The sequence below is a fragment of the Gorilla gorilla genome, chromosome 9 (assembly GCF_029281585.2).
Source record: "Gorilla gorilla gorilla isolate KB3781 chromosome 9, NHGRI_mGorGor1-v2.1_pri, whole genome shotgun sequence".
Lineage (NCBI taxonomy): Eukaryota > Metazoa > Chordata > Mammalia > Primates > Hominidae > Gorilla > Gorilla gorilla.
The window spans coordinates 8,997,235-9,013,708 of NC_073233.2; the positions used below are offsets into that span (position 1 = coordinate 8,997,235).

The 16,474-nt window shown below is 59.8% G+C and overlaps 1 protein-coding gene across 6 annotated transcripts in view; it reads left to right on the forward strand.

Annotated features, from left to right (window-relative positions):
• The window catches only part of KCNQ1 (potassium voltage-gated channel subfamily Q member 1), a 402,294-nt gene that overhangs the window by 66,856 nt on the left and 318,964 nt on the right, over nt 1-16,474 (forward strand). For 4 of the 6 annotated variants that reach the window (XM_055355159.2, XM_055355158.2, XM_004050446.5 and 1 more), the window contains exon 2: nt 15,952-16,042. In XM_055355159.2, the coding sequence (XP_055211134.1) occupies nt 15,952-16,042 (91 nt within the window). Of the gene's footprint in view, nt 1-9,494; nt 9,582-15,951; nt 16,043-16,474 lie in introns of those variants that run through there. The other 2 variants (XM_031016269.3, XM_063710884.1) reach the window with 1 other exon arrangement.

Here is a 16,474-nt window from a genome sequence, read left to right on the forward strand (position 1 = left end):
AGAGGAAGCATGAGCATTTGTCTCGGGCCAGCTGGAGAAAGGAAATGGGGCTGCTTCCTGGAGGGCAGAGACATCAGGGGCTGCGCTGTTGGGCTCGGCGTGCAAGATTTGTGTCTCATCCCAGGGTTAGGTGCCTCCCAAATGCCAGGGCTTCCCATGGGCCGTACACACTCAGTCGAACAAGATTTGCACAAAACCTGGGCCATAAGCTCGCTGAGCACTTGGCCTGTCCAGCCGCTGACAATGAGAACTGCACATGCTCAGCCTTCCCTGGACTCAGGGCCCTACGGGTGCTGGAGCCGGGGCGGGAGAGGGCCGCAGGCTGCCCCTGCCTCTGCATCCTCCCCGTCGATGCCTGGGGCCACTGGGATTGGCAGAAAAGTGATGCCCCCGAGATGGGCAGCCAGGAGAACTGTCTGTCTCCTATCCCAATATGCCTACCTCCCTCTCTGAATCCCCATTTCCCCCTCATCATCCTTGCCCCCACACACCCGGATTTGCAATGGGACACACGGCCACCTGGGATGACCACCCCTCCCAGTCTTCCCTCAAGACAAGTGTGGCCATGACTGCATGGGGCCAGCAGGGTGTGAGTTGAAGTGTCCCACAGTGGCTTCCGGGGATGTGCAGCCCTGCCCTGAGGCCCTCTGGCCGCCTCTTGCTCTCTGAGCAGGGATGTCTGTGCCTTGGGCCTGAGGCTGAGCTGGGCTAGGTCCCTGGGTGTCTGGGGCCACACTCTCTGGTCCAGCCTGCTGTTACAGGGGATGCCTCAGGGCCACCACTGGTCATGGAGGCTGGGGGCACCTGCCTGTCTGCCCGCCTGGAGTTCAGGTAAACAACCCCACTGAGGAGGCACCCCTAGCCGTGGGAGTTGGCGTGTCCTGCTCCCCAGGGCGGTCTGTCCCCTTGGCGAGATCCTTGCTGTGTCAGCAGAGGGTTTTCCTGGCCCAGGGTCTTGGGGAGCAGATGATGGGGCTTTAGGAGCTCTGGCTCTGGGAAGGCAGTGGACCCTGGAGCAGGGATCTTGGGAGGATGGAGAGTTGGCAGCTCAGGAAGGAGGCTGTTCAAGCCCCGGCCTACTCACTGGGAAGAGCGGTCCTTCGAGGAGAGAGCTCCCGAGGAGAAAGCCGTGATGCTGTGCTGCGCTCTGGGCCACCAGGTCTTGTCTGGGGGGAATCCTGACCCTGTGTGATGTGAGTGCAGGGACCCCCCCCCCCCCCCACCAGGACCTTTGTACTCTCCTGGCCGTGCCATTGCACAACTCCAGGGGGCGTCACTCACCTGAGCCCTATTTGCTCTTCTTGGCTGTCCCCTGATATGGCCATGCAGAGACTATCTCTAAGTGTCAGTTCTCGACTCAGCTGGAAAGGTTTCATGACCTCAAGGGACCCATGGGACTTGAGGGTGGGGCAGCTGTTTGCCCTGTGGATCAACAGGGAGTGTCTGGGATGGGATCCACCTGCCCTGCCCTCAAAGTGCTGGGCAGTCCCCCAGAGCCACAGAGCCTAGGGGGTCTTGGGCCCTCTTCCCCAGGGCATGGCCCAGGCACCTGCTGGCCTGAGGTCCCTGCTGGGCCCAAGGCATCCCTGCCGTGTTCAGAGTTCCACAGGCACCAGTCCACCATGCTGGGGTCTACTGGGAGAGACAGCCACCCGCCTGCTGTCGGGAGCCTCCATCACCAGAGCCTGGGGATGTCCCAGCCACCCTGGCCGCTGTTTCTCTGCCTCCGCACCGGCCTCTCTCCTGAGTTCCATCCCTGCAGGTTGGGTTCTCCTCTCTCCTCTGGGATCTGCACAGGTTGCCATTCTCTCTGCCTGGACTGGGCCTCCACCTCTGAGAAGCCCTCCCTTATTGCCCCTTCCAATGGGCTGGGAGAGGGAGGAAGGCCAGGTGCAGAAAGAGAATTCACCTGCCCAGCTAAAGCCCCACCTGCCTATTTCAAGGCCTCTGATGCCCCCCCGGCCTGCAAGGTGTGTGCATGGGGCCTGTCCCATGCTGGCTCACCCAGCTGCTCAGAGAGGCAGGTGGCTCCCAGGCCCCACAGTGACACTGGGGGACTCTTTGTCTCCATTTGGGGGGTGTGCAGGTCACTCCTGGTGCCCTGGTCAGCTTCCCCAACCTGAGCTGCCCTCAGCTCCTGGCTTGGCCCTCCACAGAGTGGGAGATGCCCCCCTCCCCTGCCATCATCGTACCTTACCTCGCTGGCGGCCATGGAGGCAGTGAGAAGAGCCGAGGGAGCTGGCCGGGGCGCATTTCCGTGCAGGACACTGGCTGCCTCCCAGCTCGCTCTTAGCCTGGTCATAGAGCCTGGCAGCATCTTGCCAGGTGCCTGTGGTCCCGGATCCTGGGGCTGCCCCATCTCTGGAATATTGAGGTGTGGCTGGGGCTGATCTGAGGATGAATGTGGCTCAGGCTGCCGGGTGCCCTTGACGCATTCCCATGTCCCAGTGGGGAAACCAAGGCTCAGGGAGGCCACACAGCAGCTCCGTTTCCAGGGACACCGTGTGTTCTCTGTAGTGGGTAGGAGGTTTCCCTATACAGGAGACCAAGCTACAGCAAGAAAGACTTGGCCGGGCACGGTGGCTCACGCCTGTAATCCCAGCACTTTGGGAGGCCAAGGGGATCATGAGGTCAGGAGATCAAGGCCATCCTGGCTAACACTGTGAAACCCCGTCTCTACTAAAAATACAAAAAATTAGCCCAGCATGGTGGTGGGCGCCTGTAGTCCCAGCTACTCGGGAGGCTGAGGCAGGAGAATGGCGTGAACCCGGGAGGCAGAGCTTGCAGTGAGCCGAGATTGCGCCACTGCACTCCAGCCTGGGCGACAGAGCCAGACTCCATCTCGAAAAAAAAAAAGAGACTTGGGCTAGATGTGAGGAGGGACTTTCCCAAGTAGGGATGAACTCTGAGGACCCACAGCCTGAGCCGCCAGTGGGTCGTGTTGACCTGGCAGCTCCAGGGCACCTGAGGCCTTCGCTGTCCTTCTGCACCTCGCCCCCTTCCCGAGTGGAGGTGCTCTGGGAGCTCTGCCGGCTTCCTCAAGTCTTTCTTGTTTTTTTATGTTATTTTATTTTAGATTTGAGGAGTACACATACTTGTCTGTTACGTGCGTAATGGTGGGGTTTGGGCTGCTCGTGCGCCCATCAGCCGGATATTGGACATTATACTCAATAGGTAATTTTTCAACCCTCCCCCTCCCACCCTCTCCACCTCCCCTTTGGAGTCCCAGAGTGACCTTTCTCCATCTTTCCGTCCAAGCATCCCATCTGTCTAGCTTCCACTCATGAGTGAGAACGTGCCGTGTTTGGTTTTCTGTTTCTGATAGTTCACTTAGGATCATGGTCTCCAGATCCATCCGTGTTGCTGCAAAGGACATGATTTCTTTCACTTCAGGGAGGCTTTAATGCCTGCCCTGTGTGAGGGAGGGCGGGGCCCCTGGCCCGGGGCGGGGAGGCCTGTCCACCCTTCCCACCCGTCCCCGAGGCCCCTGCTGCCCAGCAAGACCACCACCCTCTGCTCCAGGACAGCGCCGCTGCCATCAGTGGGGGTGAGGCGACAAGGCTGCTGGGACCAGGCCATGCCCAGGCAGAGCCTCGCCATTTCTGGGGTGGGGGGTGCACAGGTGCATCTGGTCTGCCCAGCCCCTGCCCACCCTAGGCAGACCTCTCACAGAGACAAGACGAGTGTCCTAGGGCAGATAGGGCCACATCCATGGGGTCACTTCAGTTTGTCCTCCCGGCGCCTTCTAAATATACTCTCTGTGGGTGTCTTATCACAGCCCAGGGAGCCAGGCTTGGTGTGGCCGGCCCTGGGAGCACAGAGCCCCGTTCCCAGCAGCCCTCGGCCCTGGTGGGCTTGTGCCTCTGCCGGGCCACCTGCACCTTCCGGGCCCCAGGAGAAGCTCATGCCTTTCCTGCTTGCACCCCAGAGCCTGGCCACCCCCGTCCTCTGCTGAGGCCCTGACCACCTCTGTGTGTGCCATGGCTGCAGTGACAGCCCAGACCCCAGGGGCTGGGCATCCCACAGCTCTCCTCACTGAGCCCCTGGGCCTATCCGCCCACCCCCAGGCCAGGGCTCCTGCTGGAAGGCCAGGCTGCCCGGATGCCCACCACTCCAGGCTTACTTCTGGGTTGTAGTTTTCGGGGTGCTTCCAGGTGCAGTGGGGACCTGTGATGCTGTCAGGGAGACCCGGAGTCCAGTTCTCGCCAACCGCTCGATGCTGTGTGACTCGAGGCAGGTCCCTTAACCTCTCTGAGCTTCCTCCTCTCCTGTGAACAAAGGATGGGTCCACTTCTCAGGCTTCTCATGAAGTTTAGAGTCGACAGGAGGAAGTGGGCTTTAAATGGCTCAGTCCCAGCGTCCCCTCATGCCTGGGACCGCTGACCCACTGGGATTCTTGGGGGCCACTATAGAGCCTGTTTTTAAAGGGGATGTGGCGGCCAGCTCTGGGGGCACACGTTCCTGTTTGAATTCTCAATCTCCGGGCTCAAAATTGGCCCCCAGAAAGCCTTTGAGATGGACAGGGAGCTGGACATTCCCAATTCGGTTGCCCTTGCTTGATGTTTACATGCCACTGTTGGGTGGTCCTGATTGTGTAGCGGGTCCCCTGAAACCAACACACAGGTGCAGACACCCACATGCCATCCTGCCAGAGCCCTGGGTTCTCAGCAGGACTCTGTGCGGGGTCCTCATGCTACAGCCACCACCTGATTTTGTCGATAAAGTTTTATTAGGACACAGCCATGCCCGGCCGAATATTGCCACAGAGGCCACCTGCCCCACCACGCCTAGGACATTTCCTCTCTGGCCCAGAGGTGTGCCAGGCCTGCACTGGGCTCTTCTGGTGGGGAGGGAAATTGTTCTGGCCCCTCCTGATCTCTCCCCCACCCTGCCATGACCCCCCAGAGTTTGCCTGGTGTCACCGGGAAGCTTCCTGGCAGCCCGAGGGTCCCCCAGCACCTGTCCCTCTAGGGCCTCTGAAGGGCTTTGAAGTGACACTCGGGATGGCATGGCAGGGCCCTCGAGCACGGCTGTGTTCACCCCCCAGGCTGCTCCTGGAAAGGAGGGATCAGGGCCCAGGCTCCACGCTCCGCACTGAGGTGTGGTCGAGGGCCCTGGGCGTCCGGGTGAGATGGGAATGAGCCCTTGGTAGGTGCCAGTCGGGGCCAGCCCTCATCCCCACTGCAAGGCCTGAGCATCCAGGAGCCCCGTGCGCAGCTGGACCCATCAGTCCCTGCCATGCAGGGCCGTTGAAGAGGGAATGCACACCTGTCACCTCTTGGTGTGGGGGCATCCAGGTTCCTGGCGATGGGGATGGGGTGAGATGCACCTGATGGATCTCCAGGTGGGAAGCTCCTGGGACACCCTGGAGGGCTCTGGTGGGAGACATGGCATTCTGTCTGCACCGAAGGGGGCTCAGGGCTGAGAAGCCCTGGGACGGGTTGGATTTGGGGCGCGTTCCTCAGGGCCCCACGCGTGTTGAGTCCCCGCTGCGTCACTGTCTGGCCTGTGGCTACTCACCTCTCTGTCTGTCAGGACTCAGGCAGAATGGAAGTAAAGGCAGGACCTTGTCCCCAGGACATCCAGGCATGTGGCGTGGCAACCAGGTGGGATGGCAGGGTTTCCCCCTGGCAGGATCCCCACCTCCTGCACCTGTCCTGACTTGGTCTTCTGGGGCAGCTCCTAAGACGCTTCTTCAGGGAAGAGGGACCGGTCTGGCCGGTGGGACCATGGCCCTGGGAGCATATGCCTGCACATCCTGCCCGCTCACACCTGCCTGCTGGGGTGGCCATGCCTGCGCCCGCAGCTCACGTCAGAGCCCACCCCAGGAGGCTCCCAGCGACCTGTCAACCTGTGCTGTTGGCATGCAGCCTGGGGATGAGGGGGTGGCAGAACGCTGCTTCAGTACCATGTCCTGCTCAAAGGCCACTTGAGAGCTAGGCTGAGCCTGTGGTGTGGGGTGGAATAGGAAGGAAAAGAACAGAGTCTAAGGAGCCTAACTCACTTCCAGATTCACCCGGAGGCCTGCATGGAGGAGGCAGCACTGAGACTTCAATCACCGAGCTTGAGGGTTTACCCGAACATTCATTCATACCATCAGTCATTCAGCAAACACTTCACAAACGTGCATCCCACGCCTGGCACTGGGCCTTCAGAGGGAGGGAATGCAGCTGGTGGGCCCCTGCCTGGGGAGCCCCTGCTCTGGTCGGGGAGGCAGTGGGGGCAGTGGCTGCCTGGCGGTCCATGAACTGGTGCAAGCCAGAGCCGGAGGCCTCCTGAGAGCCTGGCAGGGAAGCCCAGGCCAGGGCCTCCCCAGAAGGAGGGTTTGGGGTCCAGGCTTCATGTTGGGGGTCTTGTCACATGGGAGGGTAGACGCTGCCTTGGGACAGGAGAGACAGAGGTGGGGAGACCAGGGGAGTGGGCTGCAGTTGGGTCCCCCAGAGGGGGACCAGCCTCTGGGGAGGTGCTGCAGGCACAGGAGTTCTGTGGGGGCCCAGCTGAAAGCTGGCAGGAAGGGACCTGTTTCTTGGGGTTCCCAGTCCAGATCTGTTTTGGAAAAAGTGTCAGCTGAAACCCCAAGAGGCTGGGGACAGCCTTGGTCCTGCTGTGGGACACAGGTTTAATCTCCAGATGGCTCCTCGAAAGGCGGGCTGGCGGCTGTGTCTAACGGGGACAGCACACTTGGGGCTTCGGGAGACAATGAGGGCGGGAATCTTACCCACCAACCACACCAAGTCACCCATTGTTGTGTCCCTTGGGCTGGGATCCCATTGCTTTCAAGAACTTTTTAAAGAAATGAGACTCAGCTGCCGTGGAACAATCCACAGGTAAAGAGTATAAGACAGCGTGAGGCATGGGGTGGCCACGGGAGCCCTGGGCCAAGGAGGCCCAGTCTGGTGGGGAGGCGTCCATGCACCCGGAGCTGGACGGGGAGGCCCAGGCTGTGGGTCTGTGAAGCGGGTGTGGGATCACATCCACGCTCCTTCTGTGGTTTGTGCCCTGTTGTGGCTGCCAGGGGAGGGGCTTCCAAGGCCCTGCCAACCAGCTGGGCAGTGTGGACAATGGCAGACAGGGTGCTGTGTGGGGGCCTGAGGGGCAACGGTTGGGGGGCAGCTGTTGCCGTTCTGGTGAGAAGTGGCGGTCCCTGAGGGGCTGGGGTGCTAGGGAGCCTCATGGACCTACTCCTGACGTGGCAGCTGCCTGCTGCAGATGGGCCAGCCATGTCCTGCCTGTGCCGGGAATCACCACCCCCAGCTCCCTTCTCTCCAACATGACAGGGTTTGGGTGATGCCCTGTGGGCTGAATGGTGAGAGAGACGTCCCTGTGCTGACACCAGTGGGCGTGGACGTGACCCTCTTTTTTAAAAGAATTTTTGCAGATGCAATTCCATTAAGGATCTGGAGGTGAGAGGATGAAAAGGAAACTCTGAGCTTTGAGTACATTTTTAATTATGTTTTAAAAATTAAGACATGAGGCCGGGCATGGTGGCTCACGCCTGTAATCCCAGCACTTTGGGAGACTGAGGTGGGAGGATCGCTTGAGCCCAGGAAATCGAGGCTGCAGTGAGCCAGGATCATACCACTGTCCTCCAGCCTGGGTGACAGAACAAGACTCTGTCTCAAAAACAAAACAAAACAAAACAAAAAACCAAAAAACAACAACAACTAATATATGTTTTTGACCAATACCTAATTCTGTTGTTTAAGAATTCAAAATCTACCAATAGTGATCATAAGTAATGTATTAAATACTCATCATAAGTCATAGTACAGCAGGTGTTGGCCCCCCCAACATTGGTTTCCATCCCTGGAAGCTGCAAATGTGACCTGACATAGAAAACACCCCTTTGCAGCTGAGGCTGAGGGTCCCGAGAGGCGTGATTGCATTATCCAGGGGGCCCAAGTCCAGTGACATGTGTCCTCCTAAAAGACAGGACAGATTCAACAAAGGAGGATCCGGCCAGGTTCTGCACAGCACGGGAGTGATGCCGCCACCCACCCAGGACGCGGGAGCCCGCAGAGGCTGGAAGGCTGAAAAGGGCCCTGTCGCCCCCACCCCCCAGGATGACGTATGGCCTGATGTGGCATTCCTGCCTCAGGACCATGGCACCGAGTGGTGGCGCTGGGGCCCCTGGAGTCGGCCAGTCTGGGCACGTCCCATGCTGTGTCTGAGCCTCAGTGTCCCCATCGATTGGTAGTGCCTCCTGGACCCCAATCCAGGGGGCTTCCGGGGGGCAGCCTGGGACCAGACGTGCCTCACCAGGGCTTCTGTCTCCTCACCAGGACTTCCATGATGTGACACCTTCCACATGGGGTTCAGAGTGGGGAACCTGTGCCTAGTGTCCAGCCCAGCGTGGGGCCCTCGGTGTGGGCCAGGGCTCACCCCTTTGGGAGGGGTCGGGAGATGCCTGGCCCAGGCTCCATCCATGCAGAGCCAGGAAGGAGGTGAACCTGTGGGGACCTTGGCGACCTCCAAACCCTGCTGAGGCTGCCTGCTGACAGCCACTGGTGAGGGGGGTGACAGCCACTGGTGAGGGGGGTGACCAGCTGGTAGCTTTTTCTGAGGTGCAGATTCAGCCCTGGGGAACAGCCCTGGCAGGCCGTGAGACCTCTGCCCCTGGGCGTCTACATCCCAGGGCTCTGAGCTCAGCAGCCCTGGAGCCAGCAGCCACATCAGGGATGGAGGGAGACCTGCTGGTGGCCCGTGAGTGAGCAGGGGAAGCCTGTCCTCTCCAGGCCCCAGTGTTTCCTTCCTGGGGCACATGGGGTTTGGAGGCATTTGGAGTCTCCCAGGATGACTTTTTTTTTTAAGCCCCTAGAAGTGGTTTGGGGTTTAAGCATCAATATTTAATCTCTTGAAGTTACACATTCAAGGCCCTATCCTGCCTTCGGCTTTAGGTTCGCTTAACAAACCCATTGTCTGCTTATCAGCCTGGCGAGGTCCCGTCCCCAGTAGGGGTCTTTGAACATTGCTCGATCTCATTCACCAGCCATGGGGAACATTTTGAACCCTCTGATGCTTGCTCTATGAATGTTGTTTGCTGTTTGCTTTAAAAAAAGTTTTTTTTTATTGTGATAAAATACACATAACACACAATTTACCGTCTTAACTCTGTGTAAGGTCACGGCCCAGTGGCAATAGGTACATTTACATGGTTGTGCAACCGTCACCACCATCCACCCCAAAACTTCTCTCCCAAACTGAAATTCTGCACCCATGAAATCCCACTCCCTCTCCCCGGCCCCGCCGTCCTGCTCTCCGCAACCGTGGATCCGTCCTCCCCATGTCCACAGATCCCCTCTCCCCCGGCCCCGCTGTCCGCCTCCCTGCAACGGTGAATTTGGCTGCTCTGGGCCTTTGCGCTTCTGTGACTGGCACTGTGTGTGGTCCGGTGTCCTCAAGGTGCCTCTCTGCTCATGTCCTTCCATGCATGATGCTTTCAGACTGACAAAACTCTTCAAGTATTAACGTAATTTTTAATGTTTACAGATTCAAGAAATGAAGCATACGGTCACGAGAGTGCAAAGTTCTGTGAAATGCTCCAGTGGTTACACGCCCCGGGGTTTCAGCTTCGACCCTGGGTGAGTTCCATGGTGCAGTGGCTTCGAGCTGGAGTTCTGAGGGCACCCCTTGAGCTGCCCACGTGTCTTTGCACGTGAAGTAGGTGGCTCTCTTTAAGGTTTCTCAACTTTATTGGGAAACATCTCAGGGTTACAAAACGCCCCCCATGGGCTAAAGAGGCTGTCACTCACTGTGTGTGGGGCCTGTCCCCGAGTGGGCATGGAAGGCCAGAGTCCCGGCACAGCCCCCACCTGGACTGGATTTGCTTGGCAGGTCACCTGGATCAACCAGGCCCATTTAGGAGCACTGCTCAGGGGCCCTAGTGTGTGCGGCAGGCAGGGCAGGTCATGGAGTCTCCAGCCTTCAACTCGCTTTAGCCCCAGGCCATCTGAGCCGTGGAGCCCACCCAGGCCCGCTGCCTGCACCCCAGGGGAGCCCTCCCACAGCATCTCAGGCTATGACCCTGGCAGGGTTCCTGCATTCTCCCGTGTTCCCGGGCACCCGCGGCTGAGATGTTGAAATGATGTCGGATAATTCACCGGGTGCCTTCGGGGCTGGTGCTCGCCGTCACTGCTCCTGAGGCCTATTTGCTGTCAAGGGGAACAAGTAGGAGGTTGTTTTCTGGGGTGTGGTGGGCTCCCTGCTCATGCAGCGCCCCCCGCCCCCCGCATGACCACGCCCTCTTGGGAGCTCAGGTGGGACAGCATTCAGGGGACCACATGACCTGGGGGGGTCGGTGTCTTCTCTCCCCTACCCCTTCGCTAGCCTGTCCTGCTTCCCACTCCGTGTCCAAAACACGCATAGGATTCGTCCTCTCCCAGGGCCTTAGTTTCCCGGCTCTGCAGAGTTGGGGGCTGTGACTGCCTGGCCTTGGAGCTGAGGCAGAGGGGGTGGTAGGTGGCCCTGCAGAGGCAGGAGGGGACACAGGCACCCCAGGCCCTGAGTGCCTCAAGGGCAGGGACCCCAGCTCGGCACCTGTGAGGTTCCCAGCTCTGCCCGAGACAAGAATAGATAAAGCGGTAAATAAGATAAAACTCTTTTTATCTGGAGTAGATAAAAGTAAGCTTTGTCATATAATTCCTTCTGAGGCTAGCACGGTATATCAAAATATCGGAAGAATCATTTAGCCTTCAGAATATGGCAAGGCTGACAGCCAGCCTGGCCCATGGGCACCTGTCCCCACCATCTGCCTGGCCTGCGGGGGAACGTTCCTCAGCCCCTGCTGGCTCCCAACCCCTGGGCTCGGAGCCCTGTCTTCTGCCTCAGCCGCGATTCCACTGCATGGGACTTTCCCAGGCACCTCTGCCCAGGTGGTTGGGGTGGACGCGCACTTGGGTGCACACTCTGTGAGGGCTGGTCCAGAACCACCCGCATGCAGTCTTCCCTGGCCACATCCTGTATTCTGCCGCAACGCCCAGTCAAGAATCTTCCTGCTGCAGTAACTCCACACATCTGAGCCCGCTGTGTCTCCTGAGCACAGGACATGGGCAGGAGAGGCCCCTGCAGCTGGAATCCGCGCCATGAAGCCCAGGCGCGTGGCATTTGCAGCCAGTCACCAAGTTTCCAAGCCCTCACCTGTGGCCTGTGAGTGCCCACCCTGCACATGGTGCTAACCAGCATCCATCACTGCTTTCTTTTTTAATTTAATTTTTTTGTTTTTTTTTTTTTTGAGATGGAGTCTCGCTCTGTCACCCAGGCTGGAGTGCAGTGGCGCGATCTCGGCTCACTGCAACCTCCACCTCCCTGGTTCAAGCAATCCCCCTGCCTCAGTCTCCTGAGTAGCTGGGATTACAGGAGCACACCACCACCCACGCCCAGCTAATTTTTTCGTATTTTTAGTAGAGACGGGGTTTCACCATGTTGGCCAGGCTGGTCTCGAACTCCTGTCCTCAGGCGATCCTCCCGCCTCGGCCTCCCAAAGTGCTGGGATTGCAGGCGTGAGCCGCCGTGCCTGGCCCCACCACTGCTTTCTATGCTGTGGCCGAGGTCACCAACTGCCACTGTGATGGACGGCTGTCACCCAAACAGCACGAGAATCGAAAAGCCGTGATGGCAGATGCAGAAGGCAGCGTCGCCTGTGGTCTTTTAGAAGGGCAGCCATGAAGTGGGGTTATCTCAGCTTCCACATTGCATCACGGTGCCCCCGTGAAGGGCAGAGAAGCTGCAGGCAATTCTGTTCGCTCGCCTCTGCCTTGGAGGAAGTTTACAGTTTTTTTTTTTTTTTTTTTTTGAAAGTTTAAAGCTTTCAACCTGGGCCTGGAGGCTGCAGGGTCAGCAGACCTGGGTCCTGCCCATGGCCCCCTTCCCTCCTCAGGCCTCCATTTGCTCATCTGAGAGTGGGGGGAGTGCAGCGCCTTCCGTGCAGGTCACTGAGAGGCTGGGGCAGTGGCGTGGATTCGGGTGCATGACTCGCAGACATGGCTGTCGCTTGGCTGAACGGTGGCCCCTGAGGTGTCTGTGTCCTTGTCCTGTGAACAAGTTAGGTTGTGTGGCCAAAGGGGCTTTGCAGGGTGACTGAGGGATGGCTCGTGAGAGGGGAGGGTGTCCTGGGTTACCCGGGTGAGCCCTCACTGTGATTGTGAGGATTCTTCTAAGAGAAGCAGGAGGATCTGAGTTGGAGGAAGAGACGGGAGGATGGAAGCCAAGCTCGGCGACAGGAAAGCTGCTGTGCCACCCTCACCACAGCCCTATCCCTGCTCACGTGCACCGAGACCAGAGCCTGGCAAGTCGTCTCATACCGAGGGTCAAAGGGGCCCAGGGCCCAGCCTCCAGGGACCCCAGCCATGCTGCATCGGGGAACCAGGCTGCAGTCCTGTGTCTCCTCCTTAGTTTACCCCAATTGTGACCTCAGAAGCCCTTGGACCCTCAGTTTCCCTACCTGTAGCATGTGTTTGATGATAGTGTGGCAGTGATGTCGCAGTCTGGCAGGATCTCGTGGGGGTCTGTGTTACTGTCTGCAAAGCACTGGCTGGGCCGGTGGTCAGTGAGCAGGGGCGTGGGTAGCGGGCAGTGGCCTGCAGCCCCCAGGAGCACTTCCTGTTGCTGGACAGACAGCAACTTAGTGGATCCTTCCCAGGGCCCCTGGTGGGTGGTGGGTTTTGCCACATCTTTGCAGGAGACGGCACTGGGAGCTTCCCGCTTATCCAAGGCCTCAGGGTGAAGTTGACGCTCGCTGCTGATTCCCTGCTGGACGTCAGGTGACACTTCCCTCCACAGCCTGGGAAGAAGCACCTGTGGGCCGTTTCTTTGTGTTGATGAGAAAACTGAGGCAGGGGAGCTGCCTGGGTCACCAGTGGGCACTGCATCTCCATGTGCAGATGGTGCCCTGGCCCTCTCTGCATGCCGTGGGCCTGGGGAGCAGGCAGGTGGCATCTTCTGCCCCGGGCAGCCCTGCTCTGTTTCCTCGTGGCTGAGCCAGGCTGTGTCTAATCTCACTTCCCCGCTCACTGCAAATCAAAACAAACAGAAGTCCAGGAGGATTAAGTGTGGCAGTCATGGCGGAGGGAGCCCTGGTGGGGTGGAGAGAGCCAACAGTTGCACCAGCAAGGGGCAGAGACCCAGCCCAGCCCTGGGGGCTGCAGGGTGTGGGGCCAGGGCCTGCGGTTTGGCACAAAGACTCTTCTAAGAACCTGGAGGCAACCCTGCTCCGGCAGTGGGCAGCATGCTGTGTGCAAGGTGAGCCAGTCTGAGCCCATTCCCAGTGCCCGGAATGGTGCCCAGTGCAGATGGGCACTCACCCTTCCAACCAACCTTTGCTTGTGTCCCCGTGAGATCCACAGATTCACCCTATGGAGGGCTCCCCACAGGGTTGGCCCGGAGGCTCCAGCTGTGTCTGTTGAACAAATTTCTCTGCATCCACCCCGTGCTAGCGCTGTGTGGATTATGGTCCCAGAGACAGATGAGAGCAGGGGTGGTCAGTGTAGGAGCACCCGGAGGGAGCCTGGCAGGGCCTGGACATCCTGTCCAAGCTGGCCAGGAAGAGTCCTCAGAGCCAAAGCAGTGTGGAGGGTGGGGGTGCAGAGAGCGTCCCTGGCTGGAAGCACCGCGTTTGCAAATGCCAGGCAGCTTATGCAGCCAGCGCTTTGGGCAGGCGGGAGTCAGGGGGACTGAGGCCCAAGGAGGGGCAGGGCTGCATGCCAGCCTTCCAGGTGCTCCTGGGAACCACGTGGCTGATCAGACTTGTGCTTTGGGTCGAATGTCCCAGTCGGGGAGTAACCTCAGAGAGCAGAGGAAGGGTCATGGTGGTGGGGATAAAGCAGCAGCATTGGGGCTTAGAGATTAAATGAAGGAAGTCCCACGGGGCTGATCACCTACCGTGCACCAGGCTGCGTCCCGGGCGTGGACTGCAGCCCACAGCCCCACTCTTGGGGTGCTCATGGTCTAGTGGGTGGACAACAGACTCTGGTCCCAGCGGTGATGCTTGAGTATAAAGGACACAGCTGGGGTGTTGTGGGGGCCAGGGTCAGACATCAGAGCTGGCCTCTGCCTATGACACAGGGCCCGCTGGCAGGACCCTCAAGCTGGGCTTTTAGGCTGGGCAGCAGCAGGTGCATGGGCCCTGAGGTGGGCTGGGCCGGGCCGCACACAGTCAGGACTGGCAACAAGGGCCGGGAGGAGCTGGGGTGATCTGGGGCCATCGTGGTGTAAATACTGGGGCACGACATGGAGGGTTCACTGACTGGCTGGGTGTGTGGGCTGGGGGCGCCGAGGGTGGAGGTGGGCACTGTGGTCAGGGGGAGATGAGGATGGATGGGCAGGGTGCAGACAGGGGCTGGCTGGGTTCGGCTCTGCAGGTAGAGCTGACCAGTGTGGTAGGGACAGGGTGTCGGTGAGGCAGGTGGCTGAGGAAATGGTAGCTGCAGGTTTTGGCCCCAGTCCCAGCAGCGGGACTATGGCTGTGGGGAGGGAGGAACCCAGGGAGGGGGCCTGAGCAGGGTCTTTGGCTGAGTGAGCCCTCAAGGGCCTTTGGGTAGGGTTACCAGAGGCCAGGAAAGGATTGTCCTGTCCACAGGAGCTTGGGGAAGGGGGTGGGGGGCCAGAGCCCCACCTTCCCCAGAAACCTCCGTGCAGCAGGAGGATGAGCCGAGGCAGGCTGTGCTGGGAGGTAGCCTATTTGTTGTGGGCTCTGGGGGCCTGGGGAGGGTGGGCTGGGCTGTCCACATCTGGACAGGTGGAAGAGGATGGGTTCTGGGTGGGGCTGACTTCAGGAGGCTGGATGAGAGGCAATGCAGGGGGCCTTCTGGCTGTCCTGGGGTGGGTTAGAAGCCACTCAGGATGGCAGGATCTCAGGGAGCGGAGGGAGCCTGGGGCACCCTATGCCAGGCAGAGGATCTATGCCGGGGCCCCCAGGGTCTGTGTGTGGCTTTCTCTGTTTGTGTCTCCCCTGGCCCTGGGGGCCATGTGGCCACTTCCTGGCTCTCCGGTCGCTGAGGATCCACGGGGGTCCTTGGAGTCTCCGGAGCCCGCGGGAATCCCCCCAGAGGCGGGAGGAAGGCCGGGCGGGCCCTGGAGGGTACGTTTGCAGTGGCAGCAGCTCCTTATCTTTATAGTTCCGGCGATCAGAGAAGGCGCCCGTCTTTTCTCTGCGCGCCCACAGGCCCAGAACGTTGGCCCCAGGGTGGGGCTCTGTGCGCCTTCCCTTTCATGAGTTCTGTGGCTCGGCCTCGGGGCCTTGGAGAGGAGGAAGTGAAACTGGAGGAGAGCGGCCCACAGGCTGCAGCCTGGAGGCTCCTCTGGGAAGCAGACGCTTGGTGCAGGTGTCAGGACCCCCACCTGGCGGACTGGCTTCTGTGCTGTGACCACCAACACCCCTGCCCTGGGCCCTGAACTCCTGGACAGGGGGTGTTGACTGCTCTCTGGAAGTGATTTGTAAAATCAGCTTTGTAGAGACCTAATTACACGCCGCAGTTCATTTGTGGCTCTAGGGCCCTAAGTGGCTCTAGGACGTTCAGAGTTGTGTAGCCACCACCACCATCCACATCCAGAACGTTTAATTACCCCAAAAGAAAACCCCATGCCCACAGCAGTCCCGCCCTGGGGCAGCCACCAGCCTGCTTTCTGTTTTCTGTGGCTCTGGCTGTCCAGGGCGTAGCCACACTGCAGGTGGTCAGCAGGTGGTCTCCTGTCTGTGTCTGGCCTTCGCGCCATGTTTCTCAGACCCATCCACATGGCGGCATGTGTTGGTGCTTCGTCCCTTCCCGTGGCGGGACGGCATCCCTCGTGCGGACCTACCTCTAGTGTGTGCTCACCAGCTAATGGACAACTGGGTTTTCGAAGCACTGTCTGTTCCTACCCGGGGGCGGGGCTGAGGCAGGGGCCCCTCCACTCCCCGGGTGCATCTGTGGGATGGGCGGAGGCCGTGATGCTGACTGCCGTGTCCCTGTCTTGCAGCTTCCTCATCGTCCTGGTCTGCCTCATCTTCAGCGTGCTGTCCACCATCGAGCAGTATGCCGCCCTGGCCACGGGGACTCTCTTCTGGATGGTACGTAGCATCTGAGAGCATGGCTGGATGTCATGGCTGCCCTGGAAGCTGGCATCTCCCTGGCGCTGGGCCCCATAAGGTGGGGCAGAGCCGCTCCCAGCCCCTTGCCCACACATTGGTCCTGCCCTGATACAGGGGGCACCTCCCCAGCCCCCACACTTGCCAAGTGACTTGGGATGTATGTGCCACAGGCGAGGGGGACCAAGGACTGAGAGGAACCTGGAGCTGGTGATCTGAAAGGGCTTCCTGGAGGAGGGGCTTCCAAGCTGGGCTGGAAGGAAGGGAGGAGGAGGTAGGGTAGAGCTGGTGTTGTGGCCAGCAAAGGCCTGCCCAAGCCTTCATGCACAGTGTCCCTGGGGTCTGGGTGACTCTGCTCCTGGGTTATGGCTGGCACACGGGCCCTGCTGGTGTCCCAGCAGCAGCCCCCACCCC